General features: G+C 35.3%; 3 protein-coding genes across 6 annotated transcripts in view; 1 reads left to right on the top strand and 2 right to left on the bottom strand.

Moving 5' to 3' along the window:
• Nucleotides 1-31: 31 nt before the first annotated feature.
• On the top strand, nucleotides 32-7393 carry LOC116296256 (SMAD family member 3). Its single transcript, XM_031704254.2, has 5 exons — nucleotides 32-558; nucleotides 2833-2964; nucleotides 3410-3487; nucleotides 4494-4532; nucleotides 4718-7393. The coding sequence occupies exons 1-5, from the start codon at nucleotides 165-167 to the stop codon at nucleotides 5335-5337; spliced, it is 1263 nt and encodes a 420-aa protein (XP_031560114.1). The 5' UTR covers nucleotides 32-164; the 3' UTR covers nucleotides 5338-7393.
• Nucleotides 6103-18095, bottom strand: LOC116296255 (dymeclin). 3 transcript variants are annotated; one of them, XM_031704252.2, is made up of 17 exons: nucleotides 17682-18095; nucleotides 17412-17464; nucleotides 16034-16127; nucleotides 15189-15352; nucleotides 14607-14670; nucleotides 14147-14272; nucleotides 13627-13727; nucleotides 13004-13177; nucleotides 12476-12557; nucleotides 12036-12138; nucleotides 11418-11543; nucleotides 10805-10918; nucleotides 10620-10714; nucleotides 9804-10248; nucleotides 9447-9563; nucleotides 8537-8696; nucleotides 6103-6876 (listed from the first exon to the last, which is right to left on the bottom strand). In XM_031704252.2, the coding sequence occupies exons 1-16, from the start codon at nucleotides 17819-17821 to the stop codon at nucleotides 8553-8555; spliced, it is 2142 nt and encodes a 713-aa protein (XP_031560112.1). In that variant the 5' UTR covers nucleotides 17822-18095; the 3' UTR covers nucleotides 6103-6876; nucleotides 8537-8552. The 3 variants fall into 3 exon arrangements, with proteins under 3 accessions (XP_031560112.1, XP_031560113.1, XP_031560110.1); XM_031704253.2 differs by having other exon boundaries at nucleotides 6103-8696; nucleotides 9804-9986; nucleotides 10140-10248; nucleotides 17682-18092; XM_031704250.2 differs by having other exon boundaries at nucleotides 6103-8696.
• Nucleotides 18096-18165: 70 nt separating this feature from the next.
• The window catches only part of LOC116292826 (uncharacterized), a 50165-nt gene continuing 46211 nt past the window's right edge, over nucleotides 18166-22119 (bottom strand). The window contains exons 5-8 of one of the 2 annotated variants that reach the window (XM_089036971.1): nucleotides 21645-21730; nucleotides 21489-21531; nucleotides 20948-20974; nucleotides 18166-19030 (exon numbers count right to left, since the gene is read on the bottom strand). In XM_089036971.1, the coding sequence (XP_088893097.1) occupies nucleotide 20974; nucleotides 21489-21531; nucleotides 21645-21730 (130 nt within the window). In that variant the 3' untranslated portion in view covers nucleotides 18166-19030; nucleotides 20948-20973. Of the gene's footprint in view, nucleotides 19031-20947; nucleotides 20975-21040; nucleotides 21532-21644; nucleotides 21731-22119 lie in introns of those variants that run through there. The other variant, XM_089036970.1, reaches the window with a different exon arrangement.

The raw sequence follows: 22119 nt of genomic DNA, 5'->3' as shown, positions 1-22119 counted from the left end.
GGTTAATATTGATGTGTTACAGCTGTCAATCAAACCTGTCAGTCCAGTCCTCTCGTGTTTGCTCGTTCAGTGCAGCAGATCCATCGAGTCAGCCTTGCTTTACACCATTTGCTGCAGAAAAACCATTTTAAAAAGCGCTATTTCGGTTTCTGTTAACCTCTATTATGACGTCCTTGTTGCCTTTTACCCCTCCGGTAGTAAAAAGGCTGCTTGGCTGGAAAAGAGGAGGCGATGAAGACGATAAATGGGCCGAGAAAGCCGTGAAGAGTTTAGTGAAGAAACTCAAAAAGACTGGCGGCCTGGAAGAGCTAGAAAAAGCCATCACAAACCCTGGTATCCCTACTAAATGTGTTACTATACCACGCAGTCTAGATGGAAGACTACAAGTATCACATCGAAAAGGCCTGCCGCATGTTATTTACTGTAGATTATGGCGATGGCCTGACTTGCAAAGCCATCATGAATTACGACCTATAGAAGCTTGCGATTACGCTTTTAACTTGAAAAAAGACGAAGTTTGTGTGAATCCTTTCCATTACCAGAGAGTAGAAACCCCGGGTAAGTACAATGATTAACTACAATAACTTTACTTGAACTAACTTGGTTTGTGTTCGCAGCTAACGGCGTTAAGCATCGATCATTCTGTAGTTGGTTCTTTACTCATCGATAAATATAAAGTGCAACATTCAATAAATTTAAAAAAGATACTTTGAAGCTAAAAAAAAACACAAGCAAACTAAAACGAGTATGATATTAAAACCTATTGCATGTATAGCAATACATTCTGTACATTTAATATGGCTTAGTTTAATAACAAGTATTTGTGTAGTGTGTTCCTCTGTGGGGAGCGTTCGATCTCCTTGTGTTTAACGTCTCACTAATATTCATTAACTAGACGACAATTCTAGGTTAGGAATTGCAATCCTTGAAGCATTTCTTTAAGTATTTTTATCGTCAGTTTAATGTCGATCTGTTGAGACAGTACATGATCCTTTGGTGCGGTGTTCTATTAGATATGATATATATTTATAGTATTTGACTGATGGATTCTTCATACTTGTTAAGATCGTCGTTTTTTGTCGTTTAGGCTCGTTATGGATGCCAACAGATAAAGATTTCAGTTTTTTTGTACAAATGATAACACAGGATTTTGTTTATTAACATCAAAACAAGTCGGTTCTTCTTGATAAGTGGAGGGGATACAAGATCACGGTTGAACGATTGTCATGGCGCTATGCGCCTCGTGCGGACTCCTCGCTTTACTATTCAACCCTTTTGTAACTCTTCCTTAACAATTTTCAGATGAATTTTTGTACATAGTGTACATATTGTTGTCTACATATAGACAAGATAATGTTTATATATGTATAATGCTATTTTCCTGAATAAATACATACATATATATTTCACGTTGTACAAGAGATCACACTACTTTATTTTCTTTCTGTCGAGCTTGTGTTTTAAAGCATGTTTATGTATGTGAATTCTTCTTTCTTCTTTCTTATTACCGACAAGAATCAAGATGGCTGTCTAGCTAGGATAGATCTTATGATATTATCGTAACTATGTATGAGCATAGGAACGAATCAGGCATAAACTATTTCTTTCTTCATGATTACTAGAATCGCTTCAAAAATATGAAATGAGTTCGTTAGAAAAGATCAGTAGAGAATGAGTGTATCTTGATGCTAGGTGTAAACGTGGATGTAATGTATGTGATGTTACTTTATATGGCATGTAAGAGCATGACTAAGCATGACTAGTGTGTGGAAGATCTTGTTTGTTTCTTGTGTGTATTACAGGAGGTACTAACTCTCTACTGGTATATCTGTTTTGAAGTTTATGACTGACTAATTTATGGAGGTGTAGATGAATGTGATTGGCTGGCTGGCTCTTATCTGATTATAACAATGCTATCTAAAGGGCCACGTCATTCGTCAGTTGCTGTCAACACCTGCCCCACCAAGAAGACATAGTCCATGCATACTATCCTGCTACTGTACAATCTAAAAAGATCGTGTTATTTTTTGTGCTAAAACTGTGGTGATGCTGTAATAAAGAAAGTATGTAAAACTAAGGCATTCAGACATGTGTTCAAGAATGTACCCTATTGATACTTATGACTAATGTATGTGAAATAATAATTTGTAGTGTTGTAGAGTACAATTAAGGACAAACTGTGCTAATATTACTGGTGTACTGGTCTAATGGAAAACATTATGATCTTCGAATTTATTTCACCTTCAAACAAACTCTGGGCTAATCTATGAATACACAAAGTTAATTAGCAGATTAATTTTGAATTTAGCTTATGTTTTGTGATGGAAAGAAAACCAAAGAACCTAAACAAAAACCTTCAAACCGAGGCTGTCAGTCAATTTGTGATAGAAATATCTTTAAAAACATTGCTCAACGAGTCCTGACTTAGAAACAGTAACTTGCTGAAACCTAAAATAAACACTGAATGCTTCAGGAACAGCTGTATTAATTTAATATACTGATTTTGGAGTGTAAACTAGCAATTTATTCATTCTATGATAAATCTCAGTTTGAATGTTTCGGTTATTATATGCTTGTGTTTCCAACCTAGATATCTTTATTAACAATTGACTAAAGATTATTAAATATTTATTATCAGGGCTTAATGTACAACGGCTCATCAGTCACCAGTCATGATCATCAGTCAATTCTGGCTTGACATTACTGGTTAAGATGACTGGTCAAGTTTCAATTCAGGCTGGATATTGTCTAATGAGTGACCTTCAAACCCTTTTAAACCCTGATTATTATTATCATGTTATTAAATAATGTGTGTTATGTTTGTATTTGTAGTGTTGCCAGCAGTGTTGGTGCCTCGTCAGACCATAGATACACCTCATGAACTCCATCCCATACCTGAATACACAAGACCTGACAATATGTCGTTTCCAACGCAAGAACCAACAAACACCTTTCAACTTCCTGGTATGTATGACTCATTACAAACTGAAATAATTTGGAATATTTGAATCAATCTGAATTTTGCCATGCTAATGATTTTATCTGTATGAATACCTTTAACTCGGTGTAAAATCTCACACTGGATATAAGCTGAATGTTTTTTTTTAGATTTCCTTAACATGTTCATAAATAATATAGCCTATTCAGTTAAAATGATGTAATAGAAATGGACTATACTTATATTTCTTAGATCATATTTTATATATTTATATATCTTATAATCGATTTTTATGAAGATTTACTATATAATAAAAAATACTACATAGTACATATATGCTATTTATGAATTATTTTTATACTGTTGTTATTCTTTTGCCAAAAACAACTTACCAAATTTTGTATCCAGAAACACCCTGTATGATATAAATCCATGTACATGCATCCAGCAATAATATATTGTTGTTCTTAGAAACACCAACTGGAGGATATATGTCAGAAGATGCTTGTTCAGATATGTCTGGTGACCAGCAACAAAACATGCAAACAGGTATTCAACCATCATCTATAATAATGTATCAGTTTTGTTGTGACTTGTTTGAAATACAGTAATTTTTATTGAAAAACACAAAGTGCAAAATTTAAAGCTAATACTTAGCAGGTGCTTTGCCAAAGTTATGGTAAAGATACTTAATAATACTTTATTACCAGCATTCTATGAAGAATGAATAAACTGAAATGAAGAAATAGAAACATAGTGCTTATGAGAATCCCAACTGTTAATTTGGCAAACATGGTTGAGAAACTGAATCTGAACGGATCAGGACATAATACAGTCTCAGCTAGTGGCCACAGTGGGAATAGAACAAGGCACCAATGCTATGACCACTCGACCATGCTGCCTCCTTTTTTTGATATATTGATGGAATTTGGAATTACATTACGAATTGACAATCACTTGTTTATGATGACCAAAATCCACATTTCTATTCACATTGTATCTCTTTGCTTTTGTGGCAATATTTTACAAAATAATCTTAAAAAGTAGGACGAAGAAAGTAGAATTGTGTTGTTGAAAATCAGCTCTCTGATTAGTTATCAGTTAAATTAGTTAAATGTAATGACTTTTAATTAAGAATATGTAAACCGACTTCCAAGCATTTTTAGCTTTTTAGTTATTTTTGGAAGTTGGTACCCCTCAATCTGTTCAACATAAAATAATGTATCAAATTAGAACAAAAAATGTAATAATGGGTACAAATAAAGTTCTTCTTCTTATCAATGTGTAGTTCCAGAAATCATCAATACCCACATCACAGTGGAATTTCCAAAGAGTAGGGGGGTCAGAGAAAGAACAAAAAATACAGAGCTTGTATGGAAGAAAATTGGAATTTCTGGGGGGTAGGGGGGTGTCTTAAAAAAATTCCTCCGTGAGGGGGGTATGGATAATTTTTGGTACACAATATGACTTTGTTATGCACACTATACCATCTGTAATAACATGTACATGTATGCGTGGGTTTATTTACTTACTGTGATATTCAATTTTGTTCTAGATCAACAGCTTTCTCCAGCACCAGAAGCTCCTCTCATAGGTTAGCAAGTTTTCAAGTATTGTTTTATTTGTCATGTTTTATACACCTAAGCCGTACATAGGCGATAGGCCATTCCAAGACAGAAAGGAATAAATATTATGGATATACAACTAAATAGTAATCCATCAACTACAAAATTTTTATTGTAGTTCATGTTTATTAAATGTTGTTTGTGTTTATTATAGATGCTCAGCCGATTCAGTATACTGAACCAGCTTGCTGGTGTTCTATTGCATATTATGAAATGAATACAAGAGTAGGAGAGACGTTTCATGCATCACAGCCAAGTCTAACCGTAGACGGATTTACTGATCCTTCAAGTTCTGACCGATTTTGTCTTGGATTGTTGTCTAACATCAATAGAAATCCACCGATTGAAATGACACGGAAACATATTGGCAAAGGTGTACGGCTGTACTATATTGGAGGTGAAGTGTTCGCAGAGTGCCTTAGTGACAGCAGCATTTTTGTTCAAAGTCCTAACTGTAACCAGAGATATAACTGGCATCCGGCTACTGTTTGTAAAATCCCTCCTGGATGTAACCTTAAAATATTCAACAACCAAGAGTTTGCACAGCTTCTTTCGCAATCAGTCAACCAAGGATTTGAGGCTGTTTACGCACTCACCAGAATGTGTACCATTCGCATGTCATTTGTTAAAGGATGGGGTGCAGAATATCGCAGACAAACAGTTACTAGTACACCTTGCTGGATAGAACTACATTTAAACGGTCCATTGCAATGGCTTGATAAGGTTTTGACACAGATGGGTTCTCCCTCGGCACCTTGTTCCTCCATGTCTTAGTTCTGACAATGTTACATTTTAATATGGTGTCAGCTGTTAGTTGTGTGTTTGATCATGATGAGCATGATGTATGACACAAGGATGATCAAATGACTTTTCTGTCATACTTCCAGTTGTGGTTTACATCATTTTGTTTCAGTTTGAAACGCTAAAGATATGTGAGTATCTTATTTAAAATGGTGCAACATGCCGAGGCAGAGGTAATATCCTGTATGAACCAATAGGAAAAGTACCTCGTGATATTCTAGAGAGTATTAAAACTGGGTAGGGTGGACTTGGCATTGCAGTGTATTGTGGGACTGTTAACTACTGCTAACAGTTAACTGTATACGAAGCACTCAATAAGCTAGCTCATCGCTATATCACTTAACAATTCCACCCTTATATATCTACTCGCAGCCTTCGCTCCAGTACGAGAAACAATCATGATTCCAAGATCCAATCTCATTTTACATGGTGACTTCCCTTCTCTGCATTCGAGAAAAGTTATAACTATTATTTATTTCCAAGATGGTGTTGATTTCGTTCCCTTAAACAGTCCCGCAATGCATTTCACTGCCAACTTCACCCAGTTTTTTCCTCAACCTAGAAATGGCTAATATTGACTAACATTGTTTGTGCCTTTCATGAGAGAGGACATTGCTTTGTTGTGTAACCATAGCTACCAAGAATACTTACCCTCAGAGTTATTTTTTATTATCAGTTGGATATGGATATTAGTGTTTTCCACAATCACTAAATGGGTAGAATTATTTTTGGGTAAAGTTTGTAAATGTTTTTTTTAATCGCTAAAAATTGCAAAGTTACATTATTTAGATCGTATTACTATTTGAATTCCTTTGCAAGCTATGTTGGTGGTGTCAACTGCAATTCTCTGTCCAATTTTAAGAAAGAAAAATATATTGCTTTGATTGCAGAGATACAGCTTTTAAGTTCCAATCATCTGCAAAACTCACTAGGGTTAAGAGGTAATTGGCAGCCTGTGTTCTTTGTTAGCACATAACATCATAGTTGTCATCTTGGTTATCATTCTATTGTATATCAACCAACATGGCTGCCATGTCTTTCGTTTTTTCACCCCCTTGGGAATGCTTGAAAACCAGCATTAGCTAACTATATTTGTATATGAAACATAATGTACTAAACTTATCTTAGGTATATATATGCTTCGCTTTCTCGCTGGAGATTTCTTATATAGTCTAGATTTATAAACTTTGTTGGAGTTTTATACTGGGTGTCGGCAAGGTTACTATAATTATATCTACAGCTGTATCTTATAGTCAAGACATATTGCTATGGAGATGCCTAGTAGATGCTGTGTCTTAATCATCAAGGACTCGGTCTTCTAGAGCAAGTAATGTCATACTGTAAAGGTCAATAGATCATTGATGGAAAATATATATTTGTGGGAGATATGGTACACTAGAATGCTACTTGTCATATCCAGGTGTTTATGTAAAGCCATTAAACCATCAGTTTACTAACCATATCTGTGAAACATTCACTTCTAGCCATGTATATTTTCCATGAATATCTAGACTACAAAGATAAAATGACTTAAATTAATGTCACAATACTAGTCTTTTTGTATGAATGCTGTTTGGAGGTTGTTCTTGTTTTTATATTCCAATGTAAATAATAATAAAAAGATCATGCAGAATGTTGTATTAAAGCATGCCTGTTATAGAAAAAATACTAATAATTTTAACATTATATTAGAAACGATATAAATATAGTTGTAGTTTGTTATTTTAGTTTAAGCTTGATGTACCCTAGGCTCCAGAGGTTCAGTTTCTCTTCCTGTGTTTGAAACAAGGAAGTGCTTTCCGTTAAAACAGCAAATGCTGGAGAGAGAAAATAACCTCTGAATCCCAGGGTAAGCCAGAACAACCTCTAAAGATCAGGAATTCATACATTTTTGTAATTTAGATCCAAGGCATCATAAATATTAGTAAACCCTTTGAAGTATATGTTTCCTACTGTTCAAAATCTCCAACAAGTATTCATCAATAAATGAGAGATGTCATAAGAAAAATAAACTTCTTTGCTAATTCAATTTTAAAGTTTTGTTAACATTGCAACTAAATTCACTCTACATAATTTCTGCTTATATTTATGCCACGAAGAAAGAGAATGGCATAGCAGTTACTTCACTTCGATTTTTGACTCTATCATATGTGAGTAGTCTGAGTAGAGTTTGTAACCTATCTCTCTCTAGGGGAGAAGGGGGCAGCAGTTTGAGTCAAAAAGCAGGTTACAGCATGACATAAACTTAAGTCCAAAATGGCACATGGCACAGTGAGTTAAGGTAATTTCCTTGAAAGAAATTTTGCCAATAACTTTGTCCTGAAACTTTGCATGGACATTGATTATGTTATGGACATATTTTGATATATAATGAGTCCAAACATTGCATTTATCAAAAATCTGAAATGAAAAATGGGGGTCTCCATTCTCATTTTCAATTTTATCTTGAAAAAACATCAAAATATTCAAAAACTGACACTTTTCTGAACGTGGAGACTGGGGCGAGTCAGATAAAAATCTTAATTTCTCTACTCAAAAAAGAGAAAAAAGTTAAAAATGGTTTGAACATGTCCCTTATTTAGTTTCCAAAAGAAAAATGCCTAAACGTTTTTAGTTCCATGCTTTTTGTTGCATGTGCAGAAAAATGCACAGTGCAAAACAAGGGAATAACCTTAAATGAGGTCATGGTGCTGCACTGTAAGTCAGAGTTAAGTTATTGGTGGCAATAAAAAATAATTGTATTATCAATAATATTCTGAATTCTATCCCTAAATACTGTACTTAAGAAACAACAGCTTTTAGCAAGCTGTATTCAGTAACACAGCATCCAGGAAGTGATGAAAGGCAAGTACTTCTCTAGTGCTTTTGGCATTTCTTAAAGTGCTAAATGTAGTATTAATGAACAGAGCATGGGGAAAAAAACTGTTATGTTTGTTTTATCATTTATATAGAAATCACCACTACAGCTCAGTTTTTGACCAATGAGAATGTGAATAGCAAAGTGAATGGAATGGAGAACAATGAATGCCATTTAAATTTTTCAAAGACCCCCATTCATTTTATATTTGTTTTGACAAGGTTAATTAACTTAAGGCCCAGTCTGGTCTTCTACTTTAGGCAAGTCCCTGTGGGCCATCAATACATTCTTACATATTATTCTATCTATTCATACTTGGCAATTCTTCAGGTCACGTTTCAGGGTGGAATATTTGTATGTGTTGTGGATTCCAGTACATTAAAGACAGCCTGTAGACAAGCGACCACACGTAAGGGATAAAGAACTCCTCAGGTTGTTCTTCCTCAACATATTTAAACTTTAGTTCAGGAAATTTCTGGTAATCAAGCAGAAAAAATGGTTATACACAAGTTTCTAGGCTAGTAATTACCTTAGGCCTATGGCAAACGTCGAACTTTCCATGCACCGAACTTAATTACATCAAAGAATGCCGCCTCATTATCACCTGATATCAATTGTTTTTAATGAGTTCGGTGCATGGAAAGTTCGACGTTTGCCCTAGGCCTAACTCCATTTAAAGCTACCTTGCCATAAGGAAGTCATTAGCAGAAAATATCAAAGAAATGTAATGGTAGTTGTGTTTATATTGAACTAAAAGAAATTAGCTGTATGATAACAGCAGTTTATTGTTACAACAAAAGAGCCTATTGAATATGAACATAAAGTAAAAAACCCAACGCTCTCCACCTTGGGATATACATAGCGGTTAGTATAGAGTAATGAACTAAAACTGACCATTGTCCTACCCTGGGTGCCAGAGGCCCGTACCATTGCCCCAATATATGGGGAAGAATTATGCGGTAAGTAAAGAGCAAAAGACCCACCCCCTGGGGCAACTAAATTTGGCTTGGCAACATATTTTTGCTGCAAATTAGAATTCTTTGAGGGAACAATGGCTGTGATGTTGGAATTTACGAAACAAATCCCCACCTGATGGGCAGCGAAGACAAAATGAGGTGTAAACCCACATAGTGGGGACCCAAAAAGCTGCTAAAAAGGTAATAAATCCCCACAAAAGCTCCATATCCCGGGATTAATAATAAGATAAAGATTACAATATAAATACCTTAAGTCTATCCTTAGGCCACTGTAATGTTCCTTGTTTAATAACATCCAACACCACGGCAACAGATAATGTCTGATCAGGGTGTTGTTCAAGCCTTGCACTAAAAAATGCAAGAACCTAAAAAAACAGAAATAAAAGTAAAAATAATTGCAAATATAAATATATCCAAGCAAATATGCCTTCAATCCTTTGGCTGCTAAGTTATATTCAACCATAAGGGAAGCACGGGTGGCATGTGCTGCTAATGTGCCGCCTCTCACCAATGTGACTTAGATTAAATCTTTTATTCATAAATATAAATCGTATTATTATTTTTTATTATGTGTGTGTGAATAACTTACTTTGCATTCGACTCACCGTATCTATATTTTGAATCAAATCCTGAAAAGTTGGATGGCTTCTGAACTGAGCAAACAATTCTCGTCGATGAAGCAATGTATAAACCAAGTTGGGATTGTGGTGTAAAGTATTAGTTACACAAGAGTTTATGATCTCTAGCACCATGCGAATCACTTCTTCCAAAATAGCCAGATCTGCAACCTGTAAGACATGCATTTTATCTAACAAATGGACGGGGGATAAGATTTGTGAATGTGGTGAACTACCCACTGGATCCCATCCCTTATTCTCCCTGATAAAAATAAATGGTCTCTTTCCCTTCGTTAATTTATCAAGACAAAATTCTAGACTTACGTAATCTGTTGAATCCTTGTTTTCTGACGTTGCTTGTGTGTTTTTCGTAGGTTTTTCTTTCATGAGCTCCAATACTTTTGCATGCTTTTTTGATAGAAGAGCATAGAGGCTAATAAGATATAATATTATCATAACCATAAGCAATTAACATACTGTATAGATGAAAAATACCAATCAAACCAGATTACGTTGCAGACACACTGAGACCACATTAACAAAGTTAACCAATCACAACCAAGAGTGAAAACAATCACTTTAATCCAATCAGCATTCAGCAAGGAAGGAAAACAAAGAATCTGGGAGTGTATGTCATCAACAACATTGAATAACACTTTGGGACTCAAGAGTGGTCAACCTCTGGGGTCTCTGGTGGATGATTCCCAGATGTTGTTTTGGGTGTTGATAAAATTGAAAGTTTTTTTGAAGATGGTCTCAGTTGTGGTGTCTAGAATGTAACATAATGATCACTACACTACATACCTTACAATTCTCTGCGTCACATATGGGTGAAGGGCATGGAAATGAGATGACATGTTGGCAAGGGTTGCTAAGCAGTTTGTGTGTAAATATTTATCCTATAAATAGAGGAAAACAATTTATAAGGAAAAACCAAGATTTATTATATTTATTGTTCATGGATTATTGAGAGAATATTGTTTACCTACCCTCATCTTAGTCATGTTATACTGTATGGTTCGAAGGACCACAAGCACAAGTAACCCTCCTAAAGTGATGTCATATATCGCTCTCTCTGTATACCAAGGGATTGTTGCTATTGTCTGTTGGGAAAAAAAGCAGTTGGCGTAATGTAACGCGTACTCCCGTGTATAAAATGGGGAGGGGGGGGGGGGGGGGGGAAATGATAGTTGTAAAAAGTCAGACGATGAAAGAAAAAAGAAAGCTTGGATCATATTTATTCTAATTTATGGTTGATAAAACGAACTAATATAAATTATAGCTGTTACTTCAGCTGTTGTTATCTTGGGTATCTTATCATCTCTCAAACACCCTAAGATGTACCAGCTTACTCTCACGTGGTTCTTTCAGTTTTTTGACTTCTAAAGAGGTACCAAATTAGACTCATCCTAAGAGGTAAGATCAGCATCCCTGCTTTTCTCCATTATCTGAGTCCCCCCTCAATGCAGTAACATTCCTTCAAGTGCAAGTTAAAAGTGTTTCCTAATATCTACTTGGTATTTACGAATACAGGCAAGGGTGAGTACAATGTATATTCATCATTTATTTGATCTTTATTATCAGCTGTAAAAATTTACTTACTATTTCATGCACAGATTTGTTAAAGTGGTCATTTTGGCTGAGAATGAGTAGGATGATAAGTGACATGTAGATGTGATGTGCATTGTGATCTTCTGCACTGTAAAGAAGTTCGAGAATGGGTAACACCTATAAGAGATAAGACACGTGTGTTAATTTTAAAACACCACCCTTCCTGTGGATTATTATATTTTCATTTGTCCTCAGCTGAAACAGGGTAAGGAAGCATTTTCCTTTAAGGAGGAAATCCAGGGTAGCGCAGTGGTAGTGGACTTGTTACAAGTAAAGTTTGTTATTAAGTCTCTCCCTTGGTTTTTCTCGAGGTTCTTTTTGGCAAAATTTAAGACACTCTAAATTCCAATTCAATCTGTGCCTGCCCTGACTTAGATCAGCCTAGAGGTAGCTTCAGGGTTTGTTCTGTGAGTTAGCCATGCCCTGACTTAGATCAGCCTAGAGGTAGCTTCAGGGTTTGATCTGTGAGTTAGCCATGCCCTGACTTAGATCAGCCCAGAGGTTGTTACAGGGTTCAATCTGTGAGTTAGCCATGCCCTGACTTAGATCAGCCCAGAGGTTGTTTCAGGGTTTGATAATGAGTGTTTCTTAATGAATGCAAATACTCACTAGCTGATCAATATCTTTTCTTGGTAAAACAAATGATGATACATTTGGGTTTCTGTGCAACAGCAGATAGAGTAACAATGTAGTTTGATCATGTTGAAGATCACTGGAAGAGCAAAGTCACAGTTTAAGAATGTTTAAAGAAAATATTGGCAAAATACCAGTAACTGTTGCAAATCTTGCTTTCTGATTGGTTGGGGTGTGCACTTTTTATTCAAAATCATGGCTATTGTCAGTAATTTTCTCTTCATATGAAAAATAAGCTTGCTTGCTGTGCTGGTTTGATGTTATATGAATTGCACTTATAGAAGTATTGTTGAGCAGCGCTTTACTGTACTTTGAAATTAATACTATTATGTTTTTGGATGATGTGTATGTATGTTTTGTATTGTTTCAATGCCAAATGTTTATCATATTTCAGTTCAGAGTACTGCAATTGTTACCTGCAGAGAGTGGAATAAAGTCGTTCCAGATTGAACTGGAATGAACTATCACTTGTCTTGTCTGACCCAACATGACTGACAGCTAATTATGAACAAAATGAATAAATATAAGTACCATCTCATCAGACATATTAATAAAGTCTATCAGTGGCATTTTTTACAATAACTTACAAATTTCTTGTGCGCTGATTGGTTATTTTTTATAATCAATAAGAGGACAGACAGATAAAGCTGACATCAACGAGCGCACGCTCTTTCCGTTGGTTGTTTTGATCACTAAAAATAAGTTTTTATCGTTTTTGTTATTGTAAAAAACAAATAGCCATTAGTTTTTTATGTGTCTATCCTCTCATTGGAGATAAATTTCATCATCGCATTGTCAAAGTAGTATGCAGTTCCACTCAGCTAGCCTCGTGAATTCATACTACTTTGACAATGTGATGTTGCAATTTATCATCAATAGGAGGCAGACACATAAAAAATTAATATCTATTTGTTAAACTTAAATCCAAACCTAAACTACAATACCTTTGGAATCAGTAAAGGTAAAAAGTGAATGTCTGTAAGGATTCAATAGTCTTTTATCTTGTGTGCAATGGTTGACAAGGATCAGTAAGAGAAGTAAGCTTTGGTTAGCCAGCAGAGAATCAGACTGGTCTTCTTCTGTACTTGATGGACTTCCAAACCAGGACCAAAGGCTTGCTGTTATGTAATGTAATGAAGAAAGCAATTATCATAATGAGTTGGCCATGCCTGAACATAGATCAGAACAAATTTCAAGGTTCTACATGTATTGTGAGTTAGAAGTAGATATGCCCTTTTGGCCTAACAGATCAGCACAGGATGCCAAACCCTGGCATAAATACCTGTGAACAACATCAACAATACTCCAAAACAAAGCTTGTATTAAAACTAAACAAAGCACAATAGAAGGTAACAATGAGGTTGATACACCAAGGTTGAAACCCCAATTATTATAACCTGAATTCTTCAATATAATAATGCCATTCATGCTTTCAATAAACATTATTCTTTTACAATGTACGGCAATATTATGTTGGTTAGTTAACACCCAATGAATGATTAACAAACTTATAATAATAAAATGACAGTCTGTATTGTAGACTAATTCAATCATATATATTACTCACGAAACCATGCAGTATTATCTGTGGTCAAGTCTAAGGGGCTTGTCTCTTGTGCGACATAATTGTGTAGCAAAACATGAACAATATATTTTGCTTTATGGCGACTGAAACATAAAATGTCACAGGCAAAATTTATAAACTCTTATTTTACCCTCTATACCTTTATGTAATATCCTTTCAGAGGTTACAGTAAGAATTATGGTTTCTTCTGAAATTTTAGCAACAGTTAGCAAGGAAAACTACAAGACATTGGTTCATCGATAAAGGAAGCAATATAGTATCTGCATTAAAGAGGGAAAATGAAAAAAAATACTAAGAGTAAGGAAGCTAAGCAAGACATATTTTTTTTCTATTTATACTTTTTCATACTTTAGGTATTATATTGTGGGAAATGGTTTTAGAGAATACTTGGGGTTGGGTATAACTAGAGTTAGGGTTTCATATCCTGTAGGTGCCCTATTGCATTTTACACCTACACATATTTTAAGTTAAATCTTTAAAACACATTCATGTCCTGACTCACCATTTGCCCTTCATGATTGCATGGTAAAAGATACTGTTGCTTGATGCAAATATGTCAAACATTTGCTCAGAGAGTAAAACTAAAAGTGTATTTATTGTTTCAATGTGAACAGCATATGTCTCTTCACTGGAAGATCAAGTAAAATAAAGAAAAAAATCATTGTTAGTAGTTAGCAACATTTTCATTTGTATGCAGCAGTCACAGTGGACTACCACCAAGCAACTGTTGTTGTCAGGACTATTGTTTCAATAAGCACTGATCAGTTAAGAATATATCTTTGTATGGGCAGCTGTGATTGGTCCAAACGATGCCATCAATTTGCACTGTGACTGTATGTGCCTTGTGCCACACAGCTCCACACTGTTTTCCACACACTCTCAGTACAGTTATTCATAACGATCAAGAATGACTTTTTAAATACAGTTTGCAAATCCAACTTGCATTATCTTTTGGTACTTACCAGACTGGAATGTCATGTAAGACAGTGAACAACCCATACAGCATATCCTCTGTCATCCCCAAGTCTGATTATATATGTAAAACATTATATGTCATGTAATACAAACAAGAATTGCGCAGGCTATACACCTCTATATAGTTTGGGGTGGCATGGGGTGTTACTGTGCTGTCTCTCACAACATGCTGTGTAGTTCACTCCTAGGGTAGAGAGTTTGAATCCTGGCAGAACTACTATTGTATACATGAAAATACATATGCAAGTTATGTTTGTTTAGTATGCTATTCCCTTCCTTGACACAAGAAGTTTTCTTCAACTTCTCCAGTTTTCCTCCCTCTACAAGGATCAACATGTACGTTGAGTGTTGTATAGTAGCATGTGTGTGACAACCTGTACAAGGATCAACATGTACGTTGAGTGTTGTATAGTGTAGCATGTGTGTGACAACCTGTACAAGGATCAACATGTAAGTTGAGTGTTGTATAGTAGCATGGGTGACCTCTTGGAAGAGCCCCTTGCTGAGAGTGATTGCCCTAAATATATACTTCATTACAGTACATACATTAACATGATGAGAATAAGTACCTGTACAAGAAATAAGTTCTTTCCCAGTTTCTTTATCAACAGAACATGTTACTGATCCCCCAAAGTGTAAAATGATGTCTTTAGAAGGTAAAACTTCTATGAAATATTTGCAAAAACTACGGATGAGCAGAAGGGCATTGTACAATTCACAAACCAACTCAAAGCTGAAACATAATAAATTAATAAATTAACTAAGCAATTAACATAATTAAGTAAATAACATAAATTAACATATATTAACATACATTAACATATATTTTAAAGTTATGTTAGCCAGAGTTGAATGGTAGTAAGACATAAGTATTTATAATCTAAATTATCAATTTAGTGTATTTGTTTTTACAGTGGAACCCTGCTCTACGCCATCCATAAGCCCACCTGGTTACTACTGTCAAACAGTCTTGTAGGTCCTGACCAAATACCCATTTATACATTGAAAATATAAATATTTGGCTCCAGGTAATGCTGTATAGACTGAGCCAATGAGGTCTATACAAATGACCAAAAGCCAAATATTTCCTGTTTGGCTGACTTAACTCAATCAATAACTAACCCTTACCCTAACCCTTCATCTTGACCTTTTTTTGTTGTAAAAAAGGCTAAAAAATCCTGCTAAAATTAATAAATACAGCGCAGATAAATGAGGATGGCTGGACAAGGTTACCCATCTGACCCCCATCATGTGATTTTTTTCAAAGGTTGTATTAAACCATGTGAGCGTTGCCATACAGGTCATATCCAAAACCAGCTTCATACTGAAAAATGGCTGATAATGGCACAATAATTGCCTGTTTCTTTGCTGGCCGTTTAATCAGGTTCCACTCTACCAAGCATTATCTACTTACTTTTTGAATTTTTCTTCAACTTTTAACTCAGCAGCTCTTCTAATAAACTCTTTTACCAGCAACACAAAATTTTTAGACTTCAAGTTATGATTTGCTAGAAATAAAAGGACAGAACAGTCTTGACTAAAAGAATCCTAAATATTAAGGTATAATTGATGGCCGACACTTTTAATTTCATAGCATATTGTGAAGCTGTTTTGATGTGGTCTTGTTTCAATAGTTCATCCAATAACAGATACAGTGTGGCTGAGGTATGACTTTAGCTTTGCCATATTATTTCCTACTGTATCTTAGGAAACACCTCTATTGGGTGTACATGCACGACTGTTGCAATAAATTGACATTTTTGCATTATTTTGTATAATCAATCATGCACATTACCAGCATCCACTAACATTGCCAAGCTCGGCACAATTGATACCAGCTAAAATAGTCCAGCTAATATCAATATCAGATGCTATTGGCTGGTTACCGTTATTGTCATCCTGGCCTACTTAATCAATGACAATCTATCATCAGAAAATCAATCAATAACAATTTTTGTTGATACTGTAGACATCAATTACCATCATTTGATATCGATTACCATTGATTGATATCAATTTGCAATCGTTTATCTTTTCCCCAAAAAAATTCATTCAAACCTTTAAAAAAAGTATCAATCATTGATACACATACAGGTACGTACAGTATATATGTTATTATGAAAGAAACAGATTATAATGTCAAGAGTTTTATTTTTGTTCTATCATCTTCTAGTACTGTAAGCTGTATCTGCTCGGATTTTTCTATATTAATTTATTATATAATTTATCTCTTTCTTTGTGCCCATTAAATGACAGTTTTCGACTACAGAATGTCTGTACATTTCTGCTCTATTAACTCTGAAACCTGGGAATTCAAATCTTTGATAGCCTTGAGGCTAACATCTACTTACATATAAACCAAAAATTCTCAAAAACTGACACTGATCTATATCAAGCGATACTAATTCATGTAATAATCGGAAGAAATATGTGTGAATATCAATTGATTGTCAATTATTGACAGAAACCAGTTGATACTTATTAATTAATTTTCATCTATTAATATATTTAATAGCAATTAACATTTGTCAATGGTCGATTACTAATCAATCACCCTGCTGGCAGTGAGAGAAAGAAAGGATATCAATAAAAGGTCACAACTATGTGGGTCATCGATTGATCATTGATTTCGAATATAAATCAATTGACTGACATTGATTGACATTGATCAATATCGATTATAGAATTTATCGATTAAGTATGCCGCGCGTCATGGATAACAAATTAATGGGTGTACTTTTAGAATCACATGTAGAATCATACAAATGAGCTGAATTAAGTCTAGATCTTACCTAATGATTGACAGATATGTTGTGTTGATTCTTCTAACAGTCTGGCATCAGCACTATATTAGATACATAGTATTGATACATAGTTAGACATACATGTATAATAGAGAATCCAAATCGAAAACAAGGCATTATTTCTTGGGAAATATTTAAAAATACACGAAGAAAGCAGTACCGTGAGACGTTATGTTGAATTCTGTTTGACTTGTTACGTCAAAAGGTGTTCAATAGTTTTTTTGAAGCTTAATAATTTCAACACGTTGATGTACATACCTATTGTAAGGAGGACGAAAGGAAAATGAAAGCAATTCTTCCCAAAAGTCTTTGTCTTCTTGCACACAATATTCCCCTGTCAGCCTTTGAAGGACGGGGTTGTGTTGTAAATCACTAAGTGAGGATGGTTTAGCTCCCATATCGTTATTTATTAACAATAATCATGTGCAAATATTCTCAGTCATCATCCGCCATCTTTGATTCATTTGATGCCACGAATAACAACAGCAGATCGCGGGCGTCATTACACAGGAAACCCAATCGAATGAAAACTAAAAACAAGACTCTTTCTTTTTGCCTACGATGGACCCCGCGGGGGGACTCCTATAGTGACAGTAATCTCAGATATATGTCAAACACCCTAAAGGCTTAGGTCCTTTTAGATTTGTGACACTCTAAAAGGTACGAAGAGCATCCCCGCCCTTTTAAGTTCGCCGTCCCCCGTCCCCCGTCCCCCGTCCCCCGTGCCCCCGTGCCCCCGTACACCAGGCGATATTAATAAGCTACAGGAACTAAAATAAAATTAAAAAAACAAACAATTAGAGTTTTCAAATTCACCAGATTGATTGCAGGGTCAATGCCAAAGACAATCCTTGGCTAATGATATTACAATACTTACTTTAACTTTAGTACTAATTTTGAATAAAAGAGCAATCCCTGAGGCTTCTTCTTGGTGGCTGTAGCTTTTACATCACTTGCATGGCTTTTATAGGAAAAAAATACACACAAAAAGAGATATCACTATTTCCCCCGGGCCACCCTTGTAACAAATAGAGTATGTATGTATGTATGTATGTATGGGTTCGAGAAGTTCACATTATCGAAGCTAAGACCGAAAAGGATTTTGGGTTCTCCGAAATGTATATTATATTTGCATATAGGCAGGTAATAATGCACAGTAGAGCAAAGTTGGTCGACCTAGATTAACAACATGCCAAAGTCATGATGCATAAAATGTGCACAGGAAGGGAAAACTGCAATATGCATGAAATTAACATAATTGTTTGTCTTCCCATGCTCCCCTTCGGTCTTAGCTTGGATGATATGACCTTTTTTTGCACTATGACGTCACATCAAAACAATCTATTGTTTAAACGCAAAGGATCATGGTCTTCGGAGGGGGTCAAATCAACAATTTATATCTGAAAACCAGGCCATTTTAGATTAAACTGTTTCGCTAGGAGCAAATTTTGTTGAATTTTCTATTGGATTTGGCGATTCTATCCCCCACATAAACAAGAAGTGACGTCATAGTGAAATAGCGCAAATTTTATACTTGCATTTTCACACTTTATAGATTCACTTGTACGGCAAACTTGAAACGTCAGTCGGGATCAGTGAAAAACTATCTAAGATTAGTGAAAAGAAATCGAAAAACTCTCAAAGTGGTAAATAATAAACAAAAAAATATTATCTTTGGCGAGAAAGTTTGAAAAAGATAAAGTGAAATGGACGAAAACGACAAAACCTTGGTCACGTTTTCTGTTTGTGGCAAGAAAAAACGTCGATGTACTCGATGACAGATATGAATGTCACCAGAAGCCAAATAAAAGTCATATCATGCATTCTTTGAAAACTTAAAATCTATTTTTAAAACAAGCTACAAAAGATAATCTTAGCTAATCTAAGCATTGAATCGTGTTGTAGTAATTTGTTGTACTAATAATGAAAATAGCCTTAATGTTCAGTGAAATATATAGGTAAATGTGCCCTTGAAAGTCGTTCTGAATTAGAACCCTTCACGTATATTTCCCCTAATATATAAGTTCAAGAAATGTCATTTTTCATATTTTGTAGATGGACGCTCTTCGTACGGTCTTTTATGTCTCGTTTTGGATTTGTTTCGAAAAAACATTGCAAAATGGTTGAATTTTTCCATAAACGTATTATATAGTGATTGTGAATCCCCACACTTATGGTTGCTGCTGATAGTGTTGCAGCCGTTGTGGTTGATATCGTTGCTGTTGTTTTCGAAATACAGAAGGCCAATAATCTTTTTTCTTTACCAGCAAAGCAGCCATGAGACATAGACATTTATTAGTGCATGCAAATACAAAAATAGTCAGAGGCAAAAAACATTTATAGAATTATGAATAATGTATGCAACCAATCAAAGCCGAGCTATGACACATAGTGATTTATCCATGCAAGGGCAAAAAGGGCGGACGTTGGTGTTGGTGTTTGTAACTCGAAAAGGGTCTATTGGTATTTCCCCCAAACTTAGAATAGTCGTGTATTGCTGATTATGGGTATTTCAAAAATGGGGATTTTCCATTTAACCGTTAACGTTTTCGTGCTACATGCCACCTCAAAATGATTAATCTAAAAAATTACGTCCTCGATGACAGAGAAGGCCGTTACAAGAAGACGAATAGAAATACTATTCTTTGAAACTTGTTTTTTTTAAAAAAGCATGCTACATAAGGTAATCTTAATACTCCAGTTTTGAGTTGTCTTTGCTCACACTTAGTCTCGTTTGTGTGTTGTTTTTTTCCATTGCTGATTGTATGGGACTGTCTCTTCGTTCCCCCAATAATCACTTAAATTTAGATTTGATATTCAGAGTAAGTCTGTGGTTTGGAAGCCACTGTGCAAAGCGCTGTAGGTCTTCATTCAAAAGCCTCTGTAACTTTGTTACTGATTTTGGAGAACAGTAAATAGCTGTGTCATCAGCAAATAATGTTACGCTAGTGCGGTGGTTAATTAGGCATCAGTTGGGTAGCTCATTCACATAAATAGAAAACAATAGGGGATCATGTCGTAAACATAGCCATACAAGTGGAGTGAATCTTCATGGAAGGAGCCCTATACAATTTTGTTTTCTAACAAAGTCATTTCACTCATTTATGTAGGCTACTCTGCTCTACAATAAGGACCTTAAGCTGCACGACGGCAACAACGACGACTGCAAGCATTCTATAGCACTAATTGCGCTATTCAATAGTTACTCGTTGGAATGTACGAAATGCTGTGCATCATTTCCGTATTATGATGCTGAAAGTAAGACGTGAAATATCCTATTTTTACGTAATAAAGAAAACGGCTACGCCAAAAGCTTATCTTTGCTGATTTTCGTTATAAGTAAAGCGCTCCCAAAAGACATCATTTCACTCTAAAACGGGGATGCTTATTGAGTACAATCCTTGGTAAACACGAAATAATAATACAATAGGTTGAAGCGCCTCAATTTCGCCGACGTTGTCGCCCACGTTGCCGTCCTGCAGCTTAAGGTCCCTAATAATGGACCAAAGTAGTATATGGCTAACCTTCATGTGAACCACCCCTAGCTGCATCTGCACAGAAACCAGACAAGCAAGAGGCTGGAGATGAGTTTGTTAGCAGATATAACTGTTCAATGCTAATTGTTCAATTGTTATTTAATGCGTGATTAATATTGTGCACACAATCTCTTGCAGTGATTTATCCTTCAAGATATTTATAGACCAAGACTTCGATGTTTAAACATAAATTTCACCTAGAGAAATCAGTATTTTAACAGTGGGACTAAAACAGACTCTTATTAAAAAATGATGATGAAGTGGTATCAAAATTTGCTTTTGATCTAACAAATTGAAAAAATATATAGAGGACATTGTTTTGGAAGGGTTTTCCTTATAATATGCTGATGATTAGTGAAGACAGCTCTCTCGACCCTAAGGAATTTATATTCCTTATCATTCCGTCCTCAGCTATTCGTCAGCATAGTGAAACTCTTCAAAACAAATCTTTCATTCCTTTTCTGGTATTCCTTTTTTCTGCCTCTGAGTTAGAATGACTATGGTTTTTCATTGTCAACCATGTTCTTACCATGCGTCTGGTTGGTGTTGTTGTTGATGTTGCGACTGTGTTGCTGTTGGTTTAAAAATACAGGGTTAATGACTTTTCTTTTTACTCTAGCAAAGCCGAGCTATGACACATATAGTGATTTATCAATGCAAGGGAAAATACTGTTATTCTACTTACCACACTTACTGGTCATTTGTGCTGCCGTTATCGCTGCCGATGTTGTTGCTGCGTTTGAAGCTGCAGTACACAATATTCGTGGGGCACTGGAATTAATATCGAAAAAAAAAAAAAGCGTTTATATTGAAAGTGAACCGATATATTGTTGGTGGCAGGTAAAGGCAAAAGGCAATTTATTGTCACCGTGTAAATCAGTTTTACATTGGCTTAAAAGACAATAAACTAAACTAAACAACACAAAGATGACAAAGATTACAAATTATTATTAATCGAGAATCTTAAACTTAGTGGCCACCCAACGCATCGATGAAGGTTTTTCGTTTTTCAAAATTTTCAAATACAAATTTTGCTATTGCTTTTTGTAGTGGTTTTGGAGGATTTGTCATCATTAAAAATTTCTCATTTTCATTTTTGTCGTGTAAGCTAATATTTTCTGACGAATAGAGTCTTTCAACAACCTTAGACCTTTCTTCTG

This window comes from Actinia tenebrosa, unplaced genomic scaffold (assembly GCF_029948245.1).
Source record: "Actinia tenebrosa isolate PJP-AT-01 unplaced genomic scaffold, QUT_ActTen_1.0 PGA_scaffold4__44_contigs__length_22323623, whole genome shotgun sequence".
Taxonomy (NCBI): Eukaryota; Metazoa; Cnidaria; class Anthozoa; order Actiniaria; family Actiniidae; genus Actinia; species Actinia tenebrosa.
This window is presented reverse-complemented; position numbering and strand designations above follow the sequence as displayed.